We start from the raw sequence: 15,533 nt of genomic DNA on the forward strand, positions 1-15,533 counted from the left end.
GCAGATCATTAGAGGGAGGGTGGGAAGGTTTGCATCAGTGTTTGGCTCTCATGACCCTTTCTTACATGCCCAGGGTAATGCCGATCACTACGCTGGGGTCAGGAAGAAATATTCTTCCAGGCCAGATTGGCCAGGGACCCTGGAGGGTTTTTGATTTTTTTGCCATCTCCTGGGTATGGAGCAGGGGTCACTGTGTGTGTGTGGGTCGGGGACGTATTTGTGAATTTCCTGCATTGTTCAGGAGGTTGGACTAGATGACCCTGGTGGTCCCTTCCAACTCTATGATTCTATAAGATATTGCCCTTTGATCATTCAATATATCTTGTTAGTCAGATTGCTTTTTTCCCAAGGTAAGTGATAGCTGTTATGATATCTGCCAAGAAAGACTTTTTTGTCCAGTTCTTGATGAACAAGTTGTCTGTGCTAGTGACACTGGTATTGGGAGACATATTGTAGCCTTTCCGACAGTAATCTGATGCTATCCCACGTAAACAGCAGCTAGAATCCGTCTTCCTGGTTCCTTCCCACTTGTATGCTTCACAGCCTGGTGCAATGAATCAAAAGTTTTGCATTGTTTCTAGTCATTTCCTCGGCGTTCCGTTCTGGTGTTCTAGTTCCCTGGTGTTCGGTTGTATAGGCAGGTGAATTGTGATGGTAAATCTTGTAATCTAGATTTGGCTGTTCAAGTCTGAATGCATCTCTGTTCACGGAGACTAAAAAAATAATGTTGTTATTCACAGATCGTGCCAGTAAAAGCATTGATCAACTGAAGTATGCCTTGGGTGAAAAAGATCTCGCAACGGGAGAAGGTGCAGCTACATTTGACCAGTTATTTCCTAACGCAGACCCTGACGACAGCGAGGATAAAGTTTGGCAGGAACTGCAGCACAGTCATGCAGGTTTGAAAATGTCAATTTCTGACTCTTTCTGTCATATACAGTCGCGCTTGTTAAGATGTATCTTACCATTTCCCTATAGTTAATCAACTAAAAGCTTTATTACGGCTACAAGAAGAAAAAGAGGATGAAACATCCCCTTCACGAAGGAGGGCAGCATCACCTTCGGTAAGCATTATCCTCTCTGATTATTCTTTTAGCTGAACAAATAATTGCATGGCTGTTAGTAGAGCCTCAAGTTAAGCAACGTTTATGCTGTCACACTTGGTGAATCATGTAGAGGGTTATCAAGGCATTAATAACCTACTGCAGGAAATTAAATGCACTTATTAAAGACATACAACATTACATCCGTTTTAAGCTAACTAGCTGTACTTCGTTATGGCAGATTTATACAGATGTATGAGACATGGACAGAAAAGTTGAAGGCAAAATATTTGAATGTACGGTATTCTGATTGCAGACCAGTTTAAGATAGTTTCTAATTGGTCTTGATGGTGGAGGTGGAGTTCTAATCTTCTAATAGGCACAATTTTTTCTCCTGGCTCCCTATTTCATTTTTCTCTTGTTGGCAGTGGGTGGGAATGGGGCATGATGAGGGATCTAAGATGTGATTCATTCTCTATTGTAAACATTATTTTCTGTAAATTGTTTATTGTATTCCGTTGATTTGTTTTGTCTAGAGGACCTCTAAAGTTACAGATCAGAGTCCGCCCGCACTTTGTGATCTTGTTCCCATCATTAATGATCAATCACAATACATTAACCACTTAGAGGCTGAAGTCAAATTTTGCAAGGTATTGTATATCATGCTTTATCTAATTTTTAAAGTGAATTATTTGTAGAAAATCATTAATAATTAAGGTTTTAAGTCCCATGACTGTGTGTATTCAGAACAGAAGCACAGTAATATGCGTTATACTTCAAAATGGATCATGGCACCTAATTTGTTTGTTGTATATAGACCTCAGTCCAAAGGCCTTATGCATATCTGAAATAGAGCTTCTTCCATTGGCATAACACATCTTGATCAAGTAGAATGGGCTTCCCTTTGCTGAATAGGGTGGGAGAATATCTATCTAAAAGTGCATTAACCTTTCACAACATTAACATAATCCTTGCAAACACATCCCTCTGTTTTCATTCCCCTCCTCCTCATTTTATGTCAGTTACGTTTAGGTACACACATACACACTGCATTATCAGAGGCCATTTAAAGTTTGGGTAATGTAATCCTTTCCAGAACCAGAGCCAGAGAAGGCTCTGTAATCCTTTCCTTTCCAGAGCCAGAGAAGGCACATATAGAAAGGAGGCACAGAAGTATAGGAAATTGTTCGTGAAACATAGTTTTAAGCAGTTTCTAGTGATGTAAAGACTAGCTTCAGAAAATTTAAAGAACGTTGAAATCTCCCCAAGACAGCATTTAACTTTTATCAGCTCTTGACCTGCGTAAAAGCTGAATTTATTTTGGTCCTCTGTTACCTCAGAGTAGTCTATCCCACACCATTTGTTGTGCTTTGTATTTTTCTTTTAATATAAACCACTGTGAATTTTTACTGTTCTGAGAATCTAAATGTAATATCATGATGCAAACATGTCTGAGATTTGGGGGGTTTCCCCCTAGGTGACAGTTCTTCACAACATATTTTTTTTAAATATTGTCGAAGGCTTTCACGGTCAGAGTTCATTGGTTCTTGTAGGCTATCCGGGCTGTGTGACCATGGTCTTGGTATTTTCTTTCCTGATGTTTCGGCAGCAGCTGTGGCTGGCATCTTCAGAGGAGTAACACTGAAGGACAGAGGAGTAACTCAGAGAGACACTGTCCTTCAGTGTTACTCCTCTGAAGATTCCGGCCACAGCTGCTGGCGAAACGTCAGGAAAGAAAATACCAAGACCACGGTCACACAGCCCGGATAGCCTACAAGAACCAATATTTTTTTTAATTGCTAATATCCAAAACTCTGATTGTGGTTTCAGGCATTGAATGAACTACCTTTAGCCAGAGAATGTATTTATGGCATAGGTGATATAGAGTTTATTTTGCTATTTATTGACACAGAGTGCCTTGGCTACAACAAATAAGAGGGAAGGCTAATGTCAGGAGTTACAGGAAGTATTATATCCTGTCAGTTTGGCTGATAAAAATCTAGCTGTCAGTGAAATTGCTCTCATGAGATCAATCCAGCTGATTCCTTACCCCAGGCAAAGGGTATATCCCTTCCACATTCTTGTCTTATAAAGGTTCGTATAAGTAACTGCTCAGTTGCAAGGGATTGACTGGGGATCAATTCATACATTTACTGGATTAACATGGAAGCTATTTTCACATGGTTGGAATCCACGGTACAGTATTAATGCCTATAGCAAGTAACCACTTATGTGGACAAATGACATGGTTTCTTCCCATGTTTTCACCTGCACCTAGGGGCTGCTAACCCTGGTATGAAAAGATAAAGAAAGCACCAGTTCATTCAGCCTTTCTTTGTATTTAATGGTAATACAAACATTAGGAGACTTGGGGCGCATTCCTGAGGAGGGGACCGAAGCTCCTTAGGAGCTGGTGTGACCCCATGCCAGTGCAAGTGACCACATCCCGTGATAAGGGGCACTTACACCGGTGCAGAGGGCATATAAGATGGTCCTTGGATGGAACAGAGCGGCGCTGGCTCCCCCGCCAACGCTGCCACGCCAGGAACTAAATCCTGGAAGAGGCAGCATACGCTAGCATGGGGGGCGGTCCCGGGGGTGTTCCCAGGGGCAGAGCTGCCTTTAGGCAGCTTCCTCACCCCTTTCAGCCTGGGAACGTCCCTCTACACGGCGATGTGTTACACCACCTCTTTTGGTGGCATAGCCTGCTAAAGGCAATAGGGCATTTTTGCCCTTCTTCTATTTTTTTAATATTTAAAAATGGGATTTTCATCTCCATGGCGGCCAGGAAGCCACTTTGGCGGTGGTGTGGCTGCCCCACTTCCGGCCATCGCTCAACCCCCCGCCCCTCGGAATTGGGCTGCCCGTCTCACTTTTATTAACTTAGAACTGTGTGAGAAAGACAGACCACTGATTACTTGTAAAAAATATTAAAATGTTTATTTCATCTTACCCATGAGATTTTGCTCAGAAGTGAATGAACCACTTACATTACTGTCAGGGAGACCTGGTTGCTGAAGTGAGCATTACTCTGCCATGTTTCAAACAATTTTATTTTTCACAGTATAATCTTTTTTCACAGTATAAACGTTTACATTTTTAGGAGGAAATGTTAGAACTGAAAAATCGTATACATGTGGTTGTGCTTGAAAATGAGAAGCTCCATCATGATCTGAAAATGGTAACAGTAGAGAACTCTCTTAGAGAACAAACTGTCTTGGATGCCTCAGTAAGTCCTCCTGGAATTTTAAAAATGCCAGTGCATGTTGATTCTTTTACTAAAAACTGTACTACAACAACTAACCAATGTAAAGGAAAGCTTGAAAATACTTCACTTGACAATGTATGGTGCACTCACATGTCCTTTGTATTATGTCTATACAAGGCATTTGTCACACGTCATGGTGTACAAGTAGAGTCTTCCTATGTAGTATTATTACTGGCTTATGAATGGTTTTGCATAAATAGTCCTAAGTGCTCCTCATCTTTCTAGAGATTGCGCTTCTCTTGACAGCGCAAGTGGCCCAGGTGCCAGCGCAAGCGGCCCAGACATCGGCGCGGCCACTTTCATACCTCCTGAGCTGTTTTGGCCTCAGAGCCCAGGAACACATGAACACACGAAGCTGCCTTATACTGAATCAGACCCTTGGTCCTTCAAAGTCAGTATTGTGTAATTAGACAGGTAGTGGCTCTTCAGGGTCTCAGGCAGAGGTCTTTCACATCACCTACTTGCCTAGTCCCTTTAACTGGAGATGCCTGGGATTGAACCTGGGATCTTCTGCATATCAAGCAGATGTTCTACCACTGAGCTATGGCCCCTCCCCTAAATGGAATGGGCTGTAAAAGCAAGGTCTTGTCAGTCCTCTTGCTTTTTCCTGAGTTAAAGTTTTGATCATATGATATTCAGAGGCTGGTTATTTCTTTTACAACAGTGCTAGAAGGCAGTATCAGAGTAAGATGTTGGTCTCTATTCTATTTTTTTATTGGCCCTCCAGGGCAACTGGTTTGATAACAGTGGGAAACAGGATGCTGCACTAGATATACCAACGGTCTGATTCATCAGGAGTGTTCTTCTATTCTTATAAAAATGTTACCACCCTACAAAAGATTCTGCTAGGCTGTTTGCCTTCAGCTTGAATTACACCTTGTGTGATGGATTTGTAAGCTGGTCTCTCTGAGGGAATTTGAATTCATATAGTTGCCTAGCTGCAAATCTTCTTAGAATTGGATTACTTAGATCCCATACTCATTTATATTTGTCATGTTTTGAGCGTTTATATACATATAAAAGAGACTGAAAATATTGTCTTTCTCTCAGGCACCTCCTCAAAATTCCTACATTCTGCATGGTGATGATGAAGTCATTAGACTGTTTTCTCATGTCAATGAGCAGGGCACAGCAGCAATGGATAAATGGCACCTAGAGATGGTTAGTTATTTACACATCAACTGAATTATTAATCTAGCACTATCTTTTAGTATGTATTCTATGTTGTCCAGTAGAATGACAGAGAAATAAATATTTGGTTTTATAAAAAATAAGTTAGTACAGTTTTAGAGTATAAACTTTTTAGTTATAAGAAGATAACTCTCTTATCTTCACAAACAGGGCATATTTGGCCTTTTTCACCTTCCCCATCCAGGAATCAAATCCTCTAAATAAGGATATTCCATTTGGCTAAAGTAGTAGATGAATACGTGCTATGTAATCTGGCAGAAGCAAGAGTCCCCTGTTATACCCCACAAAAAAGTTGTGTCTCCTCTCTTTGGCCTGGCCTCCATTTTCAGTTGGGGCTGCAAACAGAAATCTTACTTAAGGTAAAAACAATAATTGCAAATTGGCACAATAGGGCTTTATTGCAGATTCACTAAGCATGATGGTATTTCTTAACTATTCAGATTTGTACCTGGCCAATCCAGATGTATTATACTGCTGCCGGTAACAGGAACCAAATTTGCTTTATGTGTCTGAGCATAGACAGTCCATGGTATCTCAACAGGCTAGGTCTTAGCCTTCAGCTGCCATGAGATTTTGAGTTCAAGCCCTGTAGACTCTGAGGATGAGAGCCAGTGTGGTGTAGTGGTTATTAAAGGTATTGTGTTATTTCTATCCAGCATTACTCATGCTCTTTTTAAAGAGAATCACGCACCTGCTCAACCTGCCTTTTAGAGCGTGGATGGAATTGGAGGTGTCTGCAAATACATGGAGCTTTTTTAAAAAAGTGTTTTAGACAAAAGTATAGTGTTATTTCTGCAGTGCTACAGTACCCATGCTCCACAAAATTAAAACAGGATGGGTGGAGAGTCCTGAGGGTCACATGAGAACACTGGGGGGGAGCCTTTAGTGCATATCAAGTATGAAAGGGAAACCACCACTAAAATGGAGAGAAAACCTATTACCCTGGCCTGTCTGGAATCTCAGTTGCATGGGCAATTTCACACTGCATCACATCAGCAACCAGACTACCACAGAAAATCACCCTAGTGTGGAAACAGCCCTGGATCAATCTCTGGCACCTCCAGTTCAGATTTTAGGTACTGGGGTATTTGGAGAGGCACAGCTAGCCAGCACCCTGTCTGTCCAATCACATCCTTCCTCCATGGTGCTCAGGACAGCATGCAAAGTTCTTTCCTTAATTTATCTCCACATCATCCCTGTGAAGGAGGCCGAGACAATGTGACTGTCCCAAGATTAGTTTATGAGCTTCCTGACTGTGTCAGGCTGTCCCAGATTTTTATCTGACACTAAAACCACTGCACCCCACTGGCCTTCTGTATAAGCAGCTGTGGTCTAGACAAATGATTAGACTGCTTTAGTATTAGATAACTCTACACATCTTTGCATTCTTGTTAGCATGCTTAAAGTTTATTTGCTATTCCAGTTGACAGTACTGAAATGCTGATGATGACCACCTTTTATTTTTAGTTGAAACAGCCATGTTTATTGATTTTATTTTTAAGGATAAACTTAAACGTCTCTATCAAGAAAGAACAGATGTACTCGAGGCTCAAGTTCAGTCCTTAAGGTAATAAATCACGTTCCCTCCCTTTGGATTAATGATAGATTGCTGAATGGATTTTCCTTGGTTGATTCATTATGTCTGGCCACAGTTTAGTATAATACATCATCAGTAGTTCTTCATGAAGGCTCATGAAACTTGGGTCTCAGGCTTTGTACAGACTTTTAAAAGGCCTGGAGGCAGTTGCAGAGCCATCATTATCATGTGTTGGTTTCTTCTGCATCATCCCTGGTCAAAACAGCTTTGCAGGTTTTGGCATAGCTCCAAGAAGTACTTGGACAAAAGCTTCCAGCAGTACAGCCAGCACAACTGAATTCAACGTGCACAGTATTTCAGGCTGGATGACAGAGATTATGTACTCACTGTCTATCCATGAATGTATATGCACAAAAGCATGCCTAGAAAAAATTAAATTATTTTATTCTGTATGGGATTGTGTCGTCAGCTTCTCAACATGAGAATTCATATACGTTTTTTTTTTAAAGGAAAATGTATAAGGGTATTTTTCTTTGGCTAGTATGCTGTTCATCACATTTATGAACCCTTTTAAAAACTGTAGATTCTTCTAATAAAGTTTTCCTGTAGTTTCCTCTAAATTCAAATTTATTTGCCGTCAGAAACCAGCAGCAGTTGATATAATACCAGCCATGTTAAAACTATTGGATACCACCATTAAAAATAATGCAATACATCTCTGATCCAAGGTGATAAATCCCTAATCTAAATACATAGCTATTGTACTCTACTCCATTTTACAGACAAAGACATATCCTCATCATACACACCTATACACAATTTGTTAATATACATCATTAGCAAAGAATACATTTAAAACACCTAAATCTTTATACATTACTATAATTAATAAAAGCGTTTAAAATGTAAGCTACCTTCTTCTAACTTATTTAGCATGCCAGTAGACAAAATTTTGCCACCTTAACGGTGGAGTTTCCTCTAATAAAGTTTTTCCCTCTGCGAATGTGTGGGAACAATTGCAATTAGAATCTGCAAATGAAGTGGAAGTGTTTCCCTCTGCAGCCAGACTCCTCTTTCCCTGTTGTGCTTGTAGGATGACCAAGCGATTGATGCTGGGCTGATGGTAGCACACCTGGTGGCATTTGGCAGGAAGTCGCTCCGCGGTGATGACTGGGCGCAGTCTTTGATCATTGCTCTTAATGCTCTATGTTGTCTTCCTAGAAAGGACTTATCAGAGTCCCAAAAGAACTGTGAAGATCTGAGTGGAAGATTAAAACATCAACAAATGCTCAATGCCGCAAATAGCTCCAATAAGGTCGGCGGCCTTTGCTTGAAATGTGCGCAGCATGACGCTGTCCTTTCCCAGACTCATTCAAACGTCCACATGGAAACCATTGAAAGGTTAACAAAGTAAGTCATTAGATGGTGAAACACAAATCAACTGTACGATAATTGGTTTTATCGTATTCTGATACTTTTATAAAACATTTTATGATTTTTTTTAATGTAATCCATTGGGAAGTTTCCACAAACTCTGTTAACATTAATTGGGAAAAGAGTGGAATTTCTGTTCCCTTCCAGGTAGCCTTCTCAGTGTGCTCATGGAACTGTGTTTTGGTTATTCAAGTCTTTGAGACGCACTTAAAGTGTAAATTTTGGGGAATAAATTAAAATGATCTGAATGATGGAAAATAATTCCTGATTTAATTTATAGAGGAATGCATAAAATCACTGGAACATAGAAATATATTTGTTGCCGTTTATTTCACAATTTGTAAAAGTTGCCGAATGCTGAATCACTAACATTGAGAACATTTTTCAAAGTCTGTAGATGGTCAGAAAATTTGGATGTGATCTTAACCATTTCCCTTTAAGTTTACAAATGAGCTTCCAGAAATTCGTATTCTGCAAACATTTTACTAGCCTGCTGACTGTTTTCATAAATCTTATGTGGGCAGTTTTTTTTCCACTGTGGGCAAACAGATGACTGGCTTTTTAACATATCCCTTTGACCTTATTAGACTTGAAATCCCAGCTTAACTGACTATTGATTCTTGTAGCAGAAATACAAACCTGGCAGGATAAGACTAGATGCTCTTTCCAAATGCCACAGAAAATAATGAAAATATCCTTACTTGTCCAAAGAAAAGCCCAAACCTTGTTACAGCTCTGTTCTATAGTCCAGCTAAGCCAGGCCTTCTACTATAGCAGAAGTGTAGTCAGGATTTTGTGACTCCAACAGCAATGTGGAGTAACAATAGTATATAAAAAAGAGCAATGTCATTAGAAAAAAGGTCTGCCCATTATAGCAATCACTGATGACATCCCACATCAGCTGTGCATCAAAGGCACCATTCAGCACAAGGCAGTGACAGGAGTACCATGATAACACCATAAAGGCAGTTCATAGTCCTTCCCACCCACAATTTGCAAGTGTGCTTTCGGAAAGAACCATATGACAACCTCCCATAGCCCAGCAGATTTGAGGGCTGTAGCTGAACCTTCTTGCCCTGACCTGGATGGCCCAGGCTAGCCTGATCTCGTCAGATCTCAGAAGCTAAGCAGGGTTGGCCCTGGTTAGTATTTGGATGGGAGACCACCAAGGAAGACCAGGGTTGCTGTGCAGAGGAAGGCACTGGCAAACCACCTGTTAGTCTCTTGCCTTGAAAACCCCATAAGGGGTCGCCATGAGTCGGCTGCGACTTGACAGCACTTTACACACACACACACACACACACACACACAGTTGAACCTTCATCTGCCAGCACCAGCGTTCATCTTAAACAAGGGTTTGAGTCCATGATGAGCCCAAATATAACCAGTAGTAGCTCTCAAATGGTCTTTTTGCCAGGGAGAAAGCCAAGACTGGCAATCATCGGTCTCAACAGTCAGCCTATTCCATAGCCCAGTGGGTAAGGTTTATCTTCATGTAGAATTTTTAGATGACAAGGTCCCCAGCAGAAAAAAAACTGTTACAGTCCTGTTACAGTACCTGTGATTTCACACAGGCAACATAAGAGGCCAGAATGTACACTCCAGCAACAATCTCAAAGGAGGCAACACTGAACTGCGTGGTAGGTCAGCAGAAAAGAACAGTGCAGTGGAAAACACTAGTTTGAGTCCCACTCTTCAGATATGTTGAGTTGACTTTCAAGGCAAGGCTTATTTTGTGGGGTTCTTCTGGCAACTATTTTAATTAAAAACTAAGTGGTAAGGTGTGACTCCTCCCTTCTGGGAACTGCCTAATCTGAGGTCTGCACACCTAAAAGCTGCCTCATTTCCAGATCCTAGCTCTGTGTAGGCACAGATCTAGTCAGCATGAATGCATAAATGACTGCTTGAAAGAACAGCTGTTACTGATAAGCAACCAGTTTTTCCACCAGGGATTCATTTTTAACTAAGGTTCAGCCCTGGAACACATGCAATGGGCTTTTAATGCAAATATATCATTCTTTGGCTCTACTTCATTTGGTTCTGTTTTCTCCCCTCCCCCAAACCACATTCATTAGAATACAGCAGAGCCAGGGCTAAACAGAAAACTGTTTGCTCCCAAGCAGTTTGGATTAGTGCTTGGAATCTGATTTTGGAAATAGGCTTCTGGCTTTGGAACCAAATTCTTTCTTCTGTCATACCTTGGTGGAGAGGAGATTTTAGAAAGATTGGTGGTAAGGACATGTGGTCCGGTACATGTCCATACTGCTGTAAGGAAGCTAAGAAGTTCAGGATGCCAGAAGTTGGTTGGTCATAGTTATGGTCCCTACACTTTTCTCATTCTGATTCTTTTTTCACCCTTAATGCAACAAGAAGTATTCACACATTTTCAGTGGGTAAGAACTTAATTTACATAACAAGATCTGGCATTCAACTGGGCTCCCCCCAGGAAGGTTGGAATGGCATGATGTTATCCTAAATTCAAAGAACCCCATCTTTTTCTTTCTGTTTTGTTAAATTTCATTGTTAAATCTCAGTCATATAGTTTATACATTGAGGCTGAAATCCAGTACATACTATGCAATAAAAGGAATTTAGTTCCAAGTAAACATGGACAAGATCAGGTACTAAGAACTTGCATCAATAACCATTTTATTTTCTGGGATCTTTATATACCTATTATTTAAGGCTAGAAGTCTATACATTTTAAAATATGCCTTTTCATTAGCTGTGACTAAAGCTATCCTAGTGACATTTTACCTGCACATGTTGCTCATTCCAGATTCTCCTTATCATCCTCTCTAGATTCTGAAGTATTTGTTGCTTGATTGTAAATCAGCACGCAAATATATAACAAGCATTATTTTGAAAGGTCCTAATACTGAAGTGGTGCAGAACCTTAGAATAGTGTTTTCCATGCTGCAGAGTCCATATGGTCCATAATTTAGAAGATGTTAGTGCAGTTACTCTTTTAATTTAATCTTCATTTTTTATCACTGTTACTAGGTATTTAATTCTGAATCTACCCCATTGTGTGGATCAAATAATCTGCACAGTGGGGCTAAGTATAGAAAAAAAGACATGGCCCATCAGTTTTCCAGAACAATCTTCAAAGTTTTTAAAAGCATTGCAAGGGTTAAACCTTTAAAAAATGCAAACTGAGAACAGTGATATCACAACCAGTGTTTTAGGTTGCCTAGCAACCCCATACTGCTGGGTATTTTAAAAGAAACATAAAGATCAGCCAAGGGGAGAGAGGAAGAAATGGCAGTGGGGGGAGGAAAGTGGGGGGAGACAACAGCAACAGAAATTGGAGGTTTGGAGGGGTGAGGAAGTGGGGATGGGATTTCCCCATCCCTGCAAGTTCCTTGTGGGTGCCCCACTTGTAATAATTCTTTTGTCATACGTTTTCCCTCAATGTTGTTCACCTTTTTAAGTGTTTTGCCTGGATGTGTTTGCTGTTTGTATATGCTGATCAGGTTGCATCCAAACTACATAAGGTATGATGATATGCTTGTCACTATTGTCATGTATCTAACCAAGTTATTGAGGGAATTTGCTGTAACAGCATATAGTATGTATATGAGTATATTTGCCCGTTGATCTAACCGTATGTATTTTTCTGGCAAGGCCGTAATAAAGTTGTTTGTTTTGTTTATTTTGTTTGCTAATAAAGTTATTTGCTGAACTTGGAACATAAACTTTAGTTCTGGTTATGTGCCTTTCATTTGTCCAGTGTATTAATATTCCCTGCTTTTCCTTTTTTGCTTGGCAGAGAGAGGGATGAATTAATGGCAGCCCTCTCATCAGTAAGAAGAAACCTAACTGAAATGCAGCAAAGGGAATGCAGTGCTTATGAACAAGTGAAGCAAGCTGTACACATGACTGAAGAAGCCAATTTGGAAAAAACTGAGGTAATATCACAAAAACATTAGTTGAGCTACTTTAGACTACTTTAGTTGTGTTATGCTTTGCATCCTAGTCTGTTTTCAAAGTTAGCTGAAACATTATACAATAGTTAGAAAGATGGGTGGATGATCTCAGCATGGCCAAATCTACCGATGCTTAAATCTAGAGATTGGAGCCATGGATAGACAAGACAGATCTTTCTACAAACTCAAGAAATCCCCAGGTGTGGAGAGCCCTCCTTGTCATCTTGCCTGCAGAGGACTTCCCCTGGCCGAGCAGCGCGTCTTTGGCCTCAGAGTCGGGGTAAAGCTAGGACCCCCGCTCCGCGGGAGTTCGGAGAGCCTGTGCTGATGGCTCCTGACACCTGTCCTTCTCCTCCCCAGCCTCAGCACAAGTGCCGGTTTATCTAGGAGAGGCTCCTCCCTCTCCCCACCCCTCCTCCCCATGACTCCGCCCCCTGAACCTATAAAGGCCCTTCTGGGAAGCCAGTTGCTCTCCCTCCTTCCCCACCCATCCTTCCCGCGGATCAGCTGTTAGGCGGCTTTCTTGGGCGCTGCCGCCTCGTTGGCCATGCGCTCTGGCAGCTGCATCAGGAGCTCCCAGGGCTTTTCCTCCGGTGGCGCTCCGCTCTCTTCTCTGTCCGGGAGGCCGTGGAGTTCCAGGTGAGTGGGGGCCGTGTCAGGGAGTCCCGCCGCCGGGGCTTGTCCCAGTGCGGGGCACCAGGTTTGCAGAAAAATCTGAAATTAAAAAAAATACATCCCCAAGAATAAAAGAAGCAGTGCCTGTAGTTTTGAGCAACAAATACCCTCAGTGGCTGTTACTATGCAACTACAACAGTATTGCCAGCTGGAGCCTTTGTTTCTGTCAGTAAATGTTCTGCTCACCAGTTTGGAGACAAGTCCCAGGCCACAACAGGTCTGCCAACAAAGGTTCTTAAAGTCCACGGTCCACTAGCACAACCCACAGTCACAGTCCAAGATTAAGGAACATGGTTCCAAGAGCTAAGTAAGCCAGACAACTGGTGAGCTCATCAGCATTGTTGCAAATAAGTTGATCCCACACTGCCTGCAGCCTCCCTGCATCCTTATATTCTGAGTTTCCCTACAAGTGTTGCTGGGTCCCACATTAGGCTCCTCCTCACAAGGTGAGACAGCCCATCTACTCATGAGGAGTACTGGGACCCAGATCCTGTGATGATTTACCAGTCTCTCCTAGCATTTCCTTTGCAGAGGGGGGCCTCAAGCCGCCAGGCATGTACTGCTGCACCTGGCCCATGCCTCAGACCTAGCCCTTTACCTCCTCGAACTCTTGGGGTGCTTCTGGAGACCGTGGTGGGTCTGGTCACAGGTTGGTCCATGCTGGGGCCTCCAGGCTTGAGGGCCCTGCTAATTCAGGTTCCCTTTGGGGAGGCATTGGAGAGGGCCTGCCAAGGTGGGCCTTGGGGGAAGGCTGTTCTCCAAGGACTCGTCTTCCCAACCCAAACCAGGGTGGTCCATGACAGTAAGAGGAGGGGGCAGGGCCCTTTCCAGGGCAGTTTTGATCTTTGAGGGAGGACTGTTTGGATACAGGCCTGGCAGTGCTCACTACTGTTCAACGGCAGCTGCCCCATGAAAGAAAGAGTGGTGTAGTTGTTAAGAGTTTCAGACTAGGATCAGGGAGATACATGGTGGAATCCCCACCATGGGAGGGTAGATAAAGGTAGGTTGGCTGGTGGGTGGGGAGTAGAGAATGAAGCAGGAAAAAAGAGAGGCTACATGGGCTTTTTGGGAAGAGAAAGAGGAAATAGTGGAGGAGGGAAACATGAAATGCCCCTTGCAGGTCTCTGCTTTTGTGTTTGTATGTGTTTGCACACACACATATAGAAGAGAGAGTCACCCCCATATGTAAATGGTTTGGGAGTACAGACTGTATAATGACTTACAAATAATGTATTCTATTCCTCTTCTGGATGCACACCTTAACGTGGTGAGGGGGTTTGTGTGTGTCAGGGAAGCTGAGAGCCAAAAAGGCTTGATTTGATCTATAACCCACTGCCAAAAAAACAAATCAGTGGGTTATAGATCAAATCAAGCCTGAACTGACCCTAGAAGCTAAAATGACTAAACTGAGGCGATCGTATTTTGGTCACGTCATGAGACGACAAGAGTCACTGGAAAAGACAGTCATGCTAGGAAAAGTTGAGGGCAGCAGGAAAAGATGAAGACCCAACAAGAGATGGATTGACTCAATAAAGGAAGCCACAGCCTTCAATTTGCAAGATCTGAGCAAGGCTGCCAAAGATAGGACATTTTGGAGGACTTTCATTCATGGTCGCCATGAGTCGGAAGCGACTTAACGGCACTTAACGCGCACGCACACACACACACACAATGTATACTATTACTTTGTATGTATTATACCAGAGAACATGCAAGCATATGCTAGGAAAGAAAGCATTTGTCTAGTAGCTTTAAAAAGTCATTTAGCAAAGGCACCAGAGTAAATGTAGAACTTATCGTGGCATAAGAGTTCAGTCCTCTTGTGACTCAGCAACTGATTATGAAAAGAAAATCCTAAGAATAAGAATGCACAAGTCTTCACATAAGGATGGGAAATAATCCGAGTGGTCCTGTAAATTATAGCTAGAATTTTGGGCCACCTAACATAATGGGTTGGTAGTAGATTCAAGACAGACAATTAATGTGTGGGATGATGGCTGCTGGCTTAGATGGATTTAGAATGGGATGAAATGCAGTTCTGGAGGATAGTTCTATCAACAGGCTATTAACCACGATTGTTAAATGGAACTTCCTGATTTCAAGGCCACTTTATACCTGTTTCTGGGCATAGGCAATGAGGTAGGACTATTGCCTTCATGTTTTGTTTGTGCATTTCCTGGAGGCATATTTCCAAGCCAAATTCATAATGTGTCTTGAGGTAAAAAATGTGCTGTAATTTGTGTATGGTGGTAGAGGTCATTGTGTTTCACAGTGTACAAACACCCAGAGCTTGAGCATACATTTTCATATGACGTGGAATGCTTCCTTTTGCAAATGAAAACCTCATATCAGTACTGTTGCTTCATAAAGCTCTACATTTTTTTCAGTCTGAAACATCTACAACTATGCTTTAGAGTTAGTTTCAGTCTTTTTAATGCTGTGTTTTGGCTCCTTCC

At 41.9% G+C, this 15,533-nt stretch overlaps 1 protein-coding gene across 1 annotated transcript in view; it reads left to right on the forward strand.

Annotated features, from left to right (window-relative positions):
• The window catches only part of SDCCAG8 (SHH signaling and ciliogenesis regulator SDCCAG8), a 123,360-nt gene that overhangs the window by 5,332 nt on the left and 102,495 nt on the right, over positions 1 to 15,533 (forward strand). Inside the window, exons 2-8 of the mRNA XM_056853342.1 lie at positions 741 to 899; positions 979 to 1,064; positions 1,580 to 1,693; positions 4,147 to 4,272; positions 7,005 to 7,069; positions 8,261 to 8,449; positions 12,246 to 12,384. Of these exons, the coding sequence (XP_056709320.1) occupies positions 741 to 899; positions 979 to 1,064; positions 1,580 to 1,693; positions 4,147 to 4,272; positions 7,005 to 7,069; positions 8,261 to 8,449; positions 12,246 to 12,384 (878 nt within the window). The remainder of the gene's footprint in view (positions 1 to 740; positions 900 to 978; positions 1,065 to 1,579; positions 1,694 to 4,146; positions 4,273 to 7,004; positions 7,070 to 8,260; positions 8,450 to 12,245; positions 12,385 to 15,533) is intronic.

Source organism: Euleptes europaea, chromosome 7 (assembly GCF_029931775.1).
Source record: "Euleptes europaea isolate rEulEur1 chromosome 7, rEulEur1.hap1, whole genome shotgun sequence".
Classification (NCBI taxonomy): Eukaryota; Metazoa; Chordata; class Lepidosauria; order Squamata; family Sphaerodactylidae; genus Euleptes; species Euleptes europaea.